At 39.2% G+C, this 13,124-nt stretch overlaps 1 protein-coding gene across 4 annotated transcripts in view; it reads left to right on the forward strand.

The window, feature by feature from the left end:
• SNAP25 (synaptosome associated protein 25) overlaps window positions 1-13,124 on the forward strand; it is an 84,063-nt gene that overhangs the window by 49,922 nt on the left and 21,017 nt on the right. For all 4 annotated transcript variants that reach the window (XM_061435609.1, XM_061435605.1, XM_061435606.1 and 1 more), the window contains exons 2-4: window positions 1,628-1,762; window positions 3,703-3,744; window positions 10,593-10,641. In XM_061435609.1, coding sequence (XP_061291593.1) covers window positions 1,691-1,762; window positions 3,703-3,744; window positions 10,593-10,641 — 163 coding nt within the window. In that variant the 5' untranslated portion in view covers window positions 1,628-1,690. The remainder of the gene's footprint in view (window positions 1-1,627; window positions 1,763-3,702; window positions 3,745-10,592; window positions 10,642-13,124) is intronic.

A 13,124-nucleotide genomic window follows, 5' to 3' on the forward strand; every position in this document is an offset into this window, starting at 1 on the left:
CTTTCTACCTCCACCAAGGCAGCAGAAATACAAAGATGAGAACAGGGGAGAAGGTGCTCTTGTTTGTCTCCACGTGGAAATCCTTTGAGAGGTGCTGCTTGGAGACTGGAGACTCAGGCCCTGTGCTGGTTCCCCAGGTTTCAGGCTTCCGTGGGTGCTCAGCACTGCGTGCAATGTGCCTCCTGCCCAGCCATCAGCAAAGGAAAGCTAATTAAGAAACACTAGACTGGTTCTACTTTTGGCAAAGGCTACAGGTTTATCGTGAAGGTGCAAGCCTTTCTGATGACTAAGCTCCCACATCCTTACAAATGAGGTTGATCAGAACTTCCTATAATATATGCCCCTCCCCAGTAGCCAAAGAGACTGGTATTATTTGCCCGGTTGAGAAAGCTGGGCTCAGAGACATTGATAAACTTGCCCAGAGTTACCCAGCAGCTGAGTGCCAGAATCAACAGTCCACCTCGGCCTTTCTGATATCACAGCTACAACCTACGATGTACTCAGTGTTTCCACTAGGTCACCACTTTATCCTGGAGAGCAGACCCCAGCCACAGAGGATCACAGGAATTTTGTTTCTGCTCATCTCAAGGTTCAGGAGTGGTTTGGTATAAAAATTGCTTCCAATTTCTGTTTCCTAGATCCCTAATTTCTAAAATGGAGACTTACGCTAAAACGCAAAGCATTTACAGCTCTACATCATAAGAACTTACTCTGGTGACTAATATGGAGGAGGAAGCGGGGAGGGGAAGCAAGGGGCCGATTGGCTTTGGAGGGAGCACTCTGGTTATCTGTAATTTGTACAACACAGGATTTCAAGAGCATAACCAGAAAAATGCACAGGTCACGTTTCACCACCAATGACCCATTCTTCTTTGGAAAAATTCCTATGCACCCCCCACATCAGCCCTCTAGACAATCTGTGATAATAACTGAAAGACACTATAGATTTTCTGTCTTTTGCTTCTGAATACAATAGAATATCTCAAAAGTCCATGCTGTATTATTCCATTTGTATAAAATTCTAGGAAATGCAAACTAATTTATAGTGACAGAAGGCAGATAAACCATTGTCTTGTCATCGTGAGGAAGGTGGTGGACGCAGGGTACAGTGTAATGGAGTGAGTGGGTGGGTAGGATTACAAGAGGCCTGAGAGGAAACTTCTGGGGGTGATGGATATGTTTACTTTCTTAATTGGATCATGGTTTCCTTGGGAGTATGTTTCAAGATGTCTCAAATTGTGTACTTCAAAGATGTGGGATTTATTGTATGCCAATTATGCCTCACTAAAGCTGATAAGAATAAAATAAAAGTAAACAAGTGCAAGGTTAAATGAATTCTAACCCGGAGCCACATTCTTCCATTCCAAACGTGGGTGGTGTGTATCTTTAAGAATGCTTCATGAGTAGACGGGTATCTAGCTCCACTGTAAAGTAGGCAGAGAGGCACTCACGTGGCTTTTGGAGAAGCAGCTTAATCCGGTGCCCTCCTCTCTGAGCACCGCTTCCAACTCAGAAGATTGCTGAGGCATGGAGACAGAGAGCGTGGACCATTTAGAGCTTCCGCTAGTTGGGCACAACAGCGTGTATACATAGAAACACTCATATGGTCAAACCTTTTTCTTTCCAGGCTCCGTGGCCAACCCGTCCCTGACGCCCCGACCCAGGCGCCACGCCCGCCCACACCGCTACCATGGCTGAGGATGCGGACATGCGCAATGAGCTGGAGGAGATGCAGCGGAGAGCTGACCAGCTGGCCGATGAGGTGATAGAACCCAGCCCCGGGAAGCAAGCAAGAGATGGGCAGCCACGTAGTCTATTTTAGTCAGGCTGAGGTGGGAAAGAGCTTCTTCTCGTGTTTCAGAAGAAGCAGCATTGATTTCCTATATACCTAAGGCCTCTGCAGACAGGAATGGGTTGGTTATAAAACTTACATGCAGATCAGTGACTGAGCCCAAACTCCCAACTTGTGAAAATCTAGAGAAGTCACGATGCTTTGAGAAAAGCAACGTCTCTGGATGTCTTACAGCCAGTGGTGTGCAGGAAATGGCTCACTTCTGAAAGCTGGTTGTTACATTGTCCAGAACTTTGCAAGCTGGTATTAAAATTGAATTATATAAACTGAAATGAAATAGATTCTATTAAAATCAAAGGTAATAAATGCTTAAATCTCATCACATCCTAATGATTTTACTACAATCTATGCTTTCAAAGTTCTTGGCATGTGCAGTATCTGTAGTGTGAGGATATAATCTACCAGCGTGTGACCGATGAACCTTCCCAAGTTCACCTTTAGTGACACCACGGTGCACTTAGAAATCAGAGAGGGAAAAAATATTTAGACCATGGAATCTGCCAACACTACAAATGAGGACTTGACCTATTGTTTTGTTGATCCTCTAGACTTAAGAAAGTGGAAAAATATTAATAACAGATTAAATTTTGAAGGATGAACATCCACAGCCATTACACTATAAAACACACACACACACACACACACACAAACAATTGAGCAAATCTTCCAGTATTTGAAAACTATGATTGTCTTCAACAGAGAAGCCACTTGCATCATTGACAAATGAATAGAATTGTAACATACATCTTTCTTCACTTTGCTTTTATTCATTAATGTAAATGAAAATATCAACCAAAAAAAAAAAAAAAAAGAAAATATCAACCAGTGTTCATACCAGAGCTGCACTTGTTGTCTTCATGCTTAGCTGTGGACACAATAGTTCAGCAAAATAAACAAAGTTTTCTGTGAAAATCCATTGGCTATATGGAATTTGCAATAAAGAGTATTATGTATTTTATTAGTAGTAGTAAGTTTTATGCTATTATATAAATAGCATCCTTTATATCATTTATATCCATCCTTTATATCATTAAAATAACACACTTTTTTTTTTCTGGTGAGCCTATTGTTAGGCATTTACCAGCACACCACTGCTTACAGCTCTTCTATTTCAAAAAGCAGCCTGCTGACCGTTCTTCCCAGAAAGTGAACATGCTTCATGTTCCTAAAAACTCTTGTCCCAAATAAGTTTGTCACTTAAAAGCACAGCTTTTGAGAAATCACACTCATTGCTGAATTCTAATAATTTCAAAAGAACTGAGAAAAAAGTGACCACACTATGCCCAAGGGACCAGTGCTGAATTCATTTTTTCTTATCTTAGAACCGAGATAATTATAGCTGTCTCCTGTAGGCTAGTCATTTCAAACACGCTTGATTTTTTTTTCCACCCTAGGGCAACAACTTAATTTGTACTGATAAGAACTTCCAATTGTGTTTCTAGGAGCTTTATAAGAAACTTGATGTTAGATTCATCTCAATTCATGAAAAACAATGTCTTTAAAATTCAATATTCTTCATCCAGAGGGACAAAATTAGTCCTCTGCGTATTTGAGATAATTTTTCATGACTCCTCCACATGCAGAATTATCTTTTCCGGATTACTTTGTCTTTGATATCAAGATCAGCTTCATATGGTTCTAATTTTATGACAATCAGCTTTAATGTAATTGCTTTAAGGAATCTTATTATGTAGAAAGCCTGATAGGAAAGAGATTGAAATTGTGTTTCTGTTACAAACTTCAAAGAACATGTGATAATGGCCCTATGTGTTTCCCAAGTGAAGAAAGTTTTCTGATTTTCCTCGACCTCTGGATCCTGCACTCATAATATTTATGTTTTTTTGTCTCAGTCTCTGGAAAGCACCCGTCGTATGCTTCAACTGGTTGAAGAGGTAAGGAGTGACCATATTTTAAGATGAACATTCCCTTTGGCTGACGTATTCTTTGCCTAGGCCCTTTGTCTTTCCCTTGGCCACCGTCCCTTTGACTTCAGTGTGAACGTAGGTACCAGAAAGCCACATAAGGAAGGAGATGCTGTATTTAAGCTGCCAAGTAGACATCAAAGTATTCACTCTCCCTCCAGCCCAAGCTAAGTCTGGAAAGCAGAGGAAAATGGTATTTCCAGGTAAATAAATGCTCCCAAGAAATCTTAAAAATATATCAGAGTGATGTTTTTTTAATATACAAAAGAATTGTCCGCATAAAAATCCTCATTTGTACTGATTTGGATGCCTCTAAATTGCATCTAATCTTGGCTTTCTGTTCTGACTTTAGCCACATGTATGACTTTTAAAAATATGTCTCCATAGAGGCATCATATTTTTAAAAATTGTTAGATTTAGAGTCAGGAACTAAAATTTGTGAAATAATAGGAAAATTCCTTAATAAAAGGAAGCATTAAGTCTAGTCATGTGAATATAGCTCTTTTTTCATTCCTGACTCTGGACTGAACATTCATTTGCAAGGCATGGTTAATGAATCCTTGACTATTTTTAAATGGGTAAAATAGGGCAGATAGCAATAATGGAATCAAAAGGGCATTTGCAATAAACTCCACTTATTCCAATTTGGGAGAGCAGCAGTCAACCAGGAAGAATAAATAGATTAATTGAACTTGTCCACTGGGAGAGATGAAGTGGAAAAAGAATGGGATGAGCTATATTTATCTTAACTGAATAAAACAAGTCTAATCGTTTTTATTCAGTGAGATGCTGTTTTAGCTATGCTTTGAAAATGCTTATCAACGTATGAATTCATGTGTGGTTATCATCTTCAGAGATCTTGGGGGTTTTCTAGCAGAATGATTAAATGAGCCTACTGGCCTCATGCTTCTGTTAATTGCTTCTGCAATGACATGAAAGGAGGAAAAGATAAATTTTATAAGGCGAAAGGAAAGGGCAGCCATCTCTCACACTATAGAAGCCATCATTTTCCCTTATTTCTGCAGCTTCAGCTTCTCAGCTAAGAATGAAATAAAGCTAAATGTGACTTGTCACAGGAAGGGGAGGAGAAGGTGACAACCAAGAACTTGGAGGACCCCCAGGAGGGTGGGGGTGGGCTGCTAAACGAAATCTGTTGTCATGAAAAAATGATAGTGTGAGCCTGCAGTGTAACAGAAATTGGTCTCACAGGAGGGCAGGCCAGCTAGGGGCCCTGGGCAGGCACACGAGGAGGCAACCTTCGCTCTCTTAATGAAGAGAAATGTTTTCTTTGCTCCATCCTGGGGACACCATTCATGCGGAAATACTTGAGGACCAAGAAGGAAGCACAGATATACTAAATCTAAGAGTGCTGGCAGGGCTTTCCGAATAAACGTGTTGCCCCTCAACCTGTCATGAGAACAAGTGAAAGGAATAAATCTGAGTAACATCCCCACGTGAGCTATCACGGTGACTGGAAGGCAGGGAGCTTGGAAGTCAGCTGATTTCATTATCTTGATATATAATGATACATCTGTATGACCTTCAACTGTGGCCTCCAAGCTCATATTTAACTTGTGTGTATGCACATGTGAAGCAAATTTCTAATCTACAGGAACTATCACCATTTGCCCTCCTGTGCAATGTTGAAACACTGCCTAGAACATGACAAGTGATAGAGAAACGTATCCAACGCACCTTTCCCCCCGCCCCTCCCCACCTGAGCCTTTGGGCTGTGCACACTTCTCTTTTGTGTGTCTTCTTAAATTGCAGGCAGTGTTGGCCAGTCTTGGAAAAGAAGCATCTGCTCTAATTCTCTAATTTATTCTGGAGGAAAACATCTCAAAAGCTCTATTGATTGAAGTAGGATTCTCAAATCATACATTTTTGTTTCTCCTAAGTGTTTCTGCCAAGCATAAAGTTGCATCTTAGATCAGGGGATGAAGCATATGGATGCTGTTTCCTACCTCTAATGAGAGAGAGGAGGCTATTAGACTTTCGATCCTTAGGAAGTTATGAGCAAGGCATAATGAGACTAGATTGATTGCTCTTATATCCTCCTGGGTTATTTTATATTGATGGTCGGATGCCTCTTATGTCTAGGGCATTGACTAGTCAGATGATATTCTGCTTTTGAATCAAGAAGGAAATTCTCTTTAAAGAGAATCGGCATTAAATATTCATCAAGGGCAGAAATCATTAGGAAAATTCGAGCATTGAAGTACTAGGATCTTGCCCATGATCCCAAAGTACATCAGTGCTGTATAATTTGAATTGAGCTGAATGCTTACTGAAATTCAGTCTTAAAGACAGGAAAGGTTACTCAGCTTGTGAAGTCTCCCTAAGGTCAACAGTTCCACTTTCAGTGCAATATAGGACTTTGTGCCATCCTTCGTGGACTGCAGGGTATAACAGAGTGGAAGCATGGAGGCTTAGTTTTTAGTAGAAGCTACCGTGAGCCTATCAAGGACAATGTAAAGTCACACGGTCAGTGGAGAAAGTTCAGAAAAGCTGAATACCATATACACTTAAAAATATTGGAAATCACATAGCACTTGGTTTTTAGGGAGAGTTGGGAACTGGCTGTTTTGATGGATGCATTTCAACAAGTATTTACGGAATGCCTGATTCTGGGGGTGGAAGATAAAAATGGATATCATGCAGGAAAACTTACGAAAATAGTTCTCCAAAGTCAAGACTCCCCCTCTTAGGAGCACAAAGGAGAGGACAGTGATTTCTAAAGGAAGAGTCATAATACTAACTGCAGGAAACGGTGTCTACACGTTAATGCCTTGGGCCATGAAGCTAAACCAGGAAAAGCCAAGCTGCTGTAGGGCAGGCTGATCCTAAAGCCCCACAAAGAGCTTCATGCCATGGTGGTTACTGAGGGCTCCCCAATGTTGATGGGTGTTTTAGCATCTTTTCATTCCAACTTATCTTTTGAAACATATTGGCCACAAGAAGAAAGTAAGTATTCTAAAGCTATGTCTTTATTATGCCATATTTTCTACCAAAGGGGAGATCAGGCTGCACAATTGTTTTCAGGTAGACAGACGGGAGGGTGTTTTGGAACTCTAGCAGTTGAGAGAGTACCCGGACTGGCCTAGTTTTAGCTCAGGTGTATTGGACTTTGGAGAAAGCATTTCAGGATGACAAAATAAAGACTTTAAAATGTTCTATAAACATTGTCTTAGTTCATCAGCAAGAAAAAAAATAAGACAGAGAAATACAAGGTAAATAAAAAGAAATGAAAAAAAAAGTCCCTGACATCTCCAATTCCCCCTGTTATTAGGTAGACAGGTTTCCCAGGAATCTCAAACAGGAACCAAGAATTGAACTAGGACAAATATAGAACCACCTCCTCTCCCTCCTTGCTATTAAAACATAACACTCGTCTTCTCAGCCATGTATTTGTCTGGCCCTTACCTTAGTTCCAGGGGAAGAGTAAAAGCTTAATAACCATTTAGTGAATAAACCAACCTAGGGACTTCCCAGTTTTATTTAGCATCTCTGTCTTTGTCTGAAACATGGGGAAGCATCTAGACCAGTGCAAGTTCGATGCATGAAGCAGGGCACTCAAAGCCCGTGCTCTGGGACAACCCAGAGGGATGGGATGGGGAGGGAGGTGGGAGGGAACTTCAGGATGCAGAGACACATGTGCACTGGTGGCTGACTCATGTCAATGCATGGCAAAAACCACCACAATAAAGTAATTACCCTCCAATTAAAATAAGTTATTTTTTTTTTTAAAGAAAAACATGGGGAAGCATCTAGAAAGGTCAAGTGACTATTCCTCAATCTCAGTTGCTGGCTGAGCTAACACGATCCAGTATTCCTGACTTTCTGATCTGTGCTCACTGCTTCTGTTCTCCCAAATTGAGGCATATCTGGATTGTTCAGTGAATCATTCCAACAGTGAAATATTGAGCGCCAAATTGAACAAAGAGGAAATTATGCTTGCAGGGCTTCATATAAAATAAATGAGTAGAGCAAAAAGGGTCAACAGCTGAGAGCTGGGTTGACTCAACTGAAATCATTCATCTGTTGCCCATCCTCTGTCCCCAGTAGAATGGAACAGAGATCTCATACATGACCTTGAGTTGAGTCCTCACAAAAGAAGATACTCCCTAAGATGACTCTGTCCTCACCAGAACTTGCATTATCACATCTGTATGTCTGAACGAGCCATCTGCTTCTTAAAATTTCTTCTCATACGCAATGGCTAAAATTTTCAGAAAAGGGGCATAGAAATTAAAGTAGCCCATGAGGCTCCTCTGTCCATGGGATTCTCCAGCCAAGAGAACTGGAATGGGTTGCCATTTCCTTCTCCAAGGGATCTTCCCAACCCAGGAACTGAACCCAGGTCTCCTGCACTGCAGGCAGATTCTTTACCATCTGAGTTACAAGGAAAACCCCTGTTAAAGTTCAGGCTAGTGTAGATGAATTTCCATTTATAGCACATTGAAGAACAACGTTTTGAAGTAGCTTCTGGGGTCTAGAATCTTGCTGCTAGTATACATCCTTGCACCAGCCAGCACTGATGATCTTGTTCAAGATGCAAAATCTTTGGCTCTATCGCAGTCGTACTGAATCAGGATCTATATTTTAACAAGATGTTTCCTATGCAGGGGATTCACATGCACATCAAAGTTTGAGAAGCAGTGATCTAGAAGCTTCTTACGGTAGTTGGTAATGATATTTTTGTTTGCCCAGATATCCTGCTATAGATGCAGTTTGTGAAGGTGTTTGTTTTAGTAACCCGATTGTAATGCTAACTGTAGGCCAGGCACTGTTCTAGCACTGTGCTAGAACAGTGAATTCAGGTAACAACTTGAACTCAAGTAACAACTCAGTGAGATATGAACTATTATGATCACGGTATTACAAATGAGGGAACTGAGGCCCAGAACACTTAAGACCCTTGGCCAAGGACCAATAGCCAGGAAAGAAAATCACCAGGATTCCAGGGCAGAGCCTGGCTTCAGAATCTGTGCTGTCAATGACTCTTGAAGTCACGCTGAGCCATCACTTTCAAAACTATATCCTGAATTGGCAGCTAAAGTTTATCAAAATGTGTTCAAACACTAGTTCAGAAAGATACATGCACCCCAGTGTTCATAGCAGCATTATTTACAGTTGCCAAGGTATGGAAATGACGTAAGTGTCCCTCAACAGATAAATGGATAAAGAAGCTATGGCATATATATACACAATGGAATACTATTCGTCATAAAAAAGAATGACATTTTGCCATTTGCATCAACATGGATGCACTTGGAGGGTATTATGCTAAGTGAAATAAGACAGAGAAAGACAAATACTGTATATCACTTTTATGTGGGATCTAAAAAACACAAAAGACTAGTGACTAGAACAAAAAAGAAGCAGACTCACAAATATAGAGAACAAACTAGTGGTTGCCAGTGAGAAAAAGGAAGGGGCCATATAGGGATGGGGGAAAGGGGCTATTATGAGATATATGAAATCAGGCATGTGAACCTTGTGAAAATTATACAGCACTTTAAAGAATCTTTCATTCAATTTTTTTTTTTTTAAAGCAAAATACTTTTCTGTCTGGGAAAGTTAACTGCACACATTTTCTGAAACAGTGAGTTTATAAAAGCTCACAGAAATAATTTTCGTTGTTTAAATTTTTTGAAGCCCTATTGGAATTGAATCATTGAAGAACTGTTCAAACAACAACAACCCATACCTTCTGTTGACCTCCAGTAACATCTCTCTCTCTCTCCTAGTTTACTGTAAGCCAGTAGAAAATAAAAGGAGCCATGAGAGATGTGTTGTTTTAGAATTTATTCTCAGGGCTGCCATGAGTATTCCTTGGAAAACCAATTAATCCAAACTTTAAGCAGTACCATTTAATACCTATCAACAGTCACCCTGTGAAATGGAAGGTCTTTACTTAACTAGTTAGGATTCCTGGGAATGATGATTCCTAAGTATGAGCAATACAAATATCTCTGCTCCTTTTCCCACCCATCACCAACTCCCACTTCCCTCCACCAAATAGTTCAGGGCTGTTGGACATACTGAGATCATAACGAGTGAGGTGTGGGTGCCTTTTATAGACTTCTCCTGACCTGAAAATCTGCAGTAAAACTTGTGGATGAATTATTTTCTCACACTATATTGTTGTGCAGAATTTTAGATTTCATTAGCAAAAGCCCTTATCTTCATCTTTCAATCCCTTTTCTAAATCTTGCAGAAAACCTCTCCATAGAGAAAAATAAATGGAAGATTGAATTTCCTTTTGAGCGGTATTTCTCAACCTTTGTGATGCAGTCATCTCTTTTGATAACCCTAAAAATCTCACCCCACCTCCCACACAAGATTCCACACACATCCTCCCAGTGGACCACCCTTCCCCAATTCACTGATGGAAACTTTCTGATATATCAAGCCAGAGAAGTTTTAGTCTCAAAGATTTTGAAATATTTTCTTTCTGTGGTTGGTGTTACCAAAATGATAGGCATTTTTATTTTCCAGATATAGAATTACAGTATGATATTATATGTGTATATTCCAAGTCCATGTCAAGCCCCAACCCCAGTTCTACCCCTTGGAGACTGAGCTGTATCGCCCTCTTCTATCTGAGAATCACTGAATGATCAGATCCATAAATGACCCGCTCCTCTGAGTCCCTCCCCAGCCCCTAATATTCTTCACCATATTTCCTTCCTCTTTTTCCTTTGATCCTTCTTCATTTTCCATTTCTAGGGCTAATTGTCCCCTTACTGATTTCTCTTTCTCTCTTTTCTCTCTCTCTAACTCTTTTTCCACTTTGCTACATTATTGGAATGTAGAGTAAAGATGCTGGTATCAGGACTTTGGTTATGTTGGATGAACAAGGAGGTAAGTTCAGATTTCTTCAGTAAGAACAATTCCTCCTCTGAATAAAATGCATTTAAAAATGATTTGTGCATCCACAGGTGGTCATTGCATGTGTTACGCACATATAGAAGTGTAAGAGTTATAGTTTTCATCTTATTTTTTTGTTCCTTTTTCTTTTAAAGAAATTGGTATATGTATAGAAATGTCTTCATGGTTGAATAAATGGTACTACACTCTCTGTTATATGTGTTGGGGTAAAAGAATTTTGAAGGCAAAAGTCATTTGTTTGGATTTTTTAAATGATAATATTTTGGACAGTTTGGGGATTCTCCCCCTTAGCCCCAATCTTTCCCATAAATTTGGTGTTCTTCTAATAATTCCTAGATAGAATGAGACTGGCCGTTTTGATTTATAAGTCATTATGAGAGTTCCTTAAATAACTAGAAGCTTTTTTAACAGGCCATAAACTGAGGGAAATCATTGGAAAATGGAAAATTGAACCACTTAAAATATTTTAACTTTTTCATTTAATTTTAAAAATAGAGGCAGTGAAAATCAGAGTACCAGCTATTTAGTATAGCATCTTTATAGTTTACGGTGGAATCTAGAAGGGAGTACTAACATATTTCCCTTTGACTTATTTGTCTAGTCATTCAGTGATGCTTTAATTCTAGCTAGAAGTTAGTTGCCTGATTCCATTCTAAATTCTTATCATAACAAACAGATTTGGCAGAAATATTTTCTCTTTATTTGTATTTAATGTCAGCATTAGAAAATTCTCAGCAATCATGAGAAATTTTTAAATGTCAAAGATAAAAAGGTAACATTTATTTAAAACATGGAACATCATAAACAAACTCCAGGAATAAATCTCAAATTGAGAGGAAAATTGCCTTAATATGTAAATCATCAGCTTACATGTAGACTAATGAAACTATGCTTTACCCAACGACAGTAATAAGATGCCACTCTTTAGCCAACGGCACGACTTTTTTTAACTGATAATAATCAATACTGTGAATATGCCAGGAAAACAGAAACCCTCAATCTACATGTGGGCATTGTTGATTGATACAAACATTTAAGAGTAATTTGATAATATACACACATTTTGATGTGTGCCCATCTTTCAACCAAGATATTTCACTCCTAGAATTAGATGCTGCAGATATTCACTGACAAATCTGTGAAGAAAAATATACATGCCTTACCTATGATACTGCAAAACTGGATACAACCTAAGTGTCCGGCAATGAAGAGGCCAACCACATTAATTATGGTATGGCCATAAAAGAAATTCTGCATAAAGTGTCTGCAACCATTGCAATATATAATATAAATCTTTATTTACTGACCTCTGAGGAGTTGGGGCAGGGACTGCGAGGGACTGAACTACTCTTAGGGGTCCTCTGAGAAACAACTGCTAGGAATCAATTAGAAATACATTGGTGAAGAGGAGACAAGCAGGAGTAGGCAGGGAGAGCCTTTTGTGATGTGGGCCTGACACTTTTGAGAGGGGAGAGGGTGGATGGAGGCTTGGGTAGGAATCTCATACTGCAATGCTGCTCTGAGAAAGTCTCAGCCAGACTGATGTGCAGCCCAGGAGCAAAGACTACCCAGCGGGGCAACACCATGCTGGGCAGGATTGCCTCCAGGCTAGTAAGTCACGCTCAGTCATTGGCTAGGAGCATCCCAGAGTGGGCGTGGCCTCCATGTAAATATGGGAGATCATAGACGTGCGACAGCTGGAGGTGTCTACTAACTAAAGAAGCCCTCTTGGAAGGAGATCTGAGTATACCCTCATGGCTGTCAGTAAAGACATTTGTTTCTATATTATTTATTTGTATTAAAATTTTTCAATAAACATACACTAACTAACCAGTTTTTTAAAATCGAGAGAAAAGTTCTTTTAAAAAAAACAATGAACATCAATCCCAACACTTGCCCTCTCATTTAAAAAAATATAAATTGCAAAATTAATACAAAAATAATTAAGTCTAGTAGAGTTGTATTTTGAAGGGATTACAATAACTATAGCAGTCTTCAGAATTCCTCAAATGAATTTGCTATAAATTTTAAGACTTGCTGACTTGATCTGTATAACAACGTCCCAGACTTTGAAATTCAGGATGCACTGTCATTGCGTTTTTTAAAAATTGTATTTAATTAGGCAACATGTGCCCATATAGAAGAGTGGTACTTCATTTCCAGTGCTAAATTGATACATATACACTCAAAAAGAAATATAGAGTTCTACCTTATTAACTCTCTTTAGTTAATGATTTGCATATGAAAGGGCTAGAAAAGAAGCATTGCAATAGAAAAAAAGGATAATGCCATTTTACCCCTAACTATAAAGCTTTGACATAAAGACATGAAAAATAATACATAAAATCTGAAGTTAAAAAAAAGTAAGATATTGAGTTGCAAATTACATTGTACTTTGATGAAGAAAATCGAGACAAAATTTGCCAAAATCTCCAAACAAATGCAAAAATAAATTA

This window comes from Bos javanicus, chromosome 13 (genome assembly GCF_032452875.1).
Source record: "Bos javanicus breed banteng chromosome 13, ARS-OSU_banteng_1.0, whole genome shotgun sequence".
NCBI lineage: Eukaryota > Metazoa > Chordata > Mammalia > Artiodactyla > Bovidae > Bos > Bos javanicus.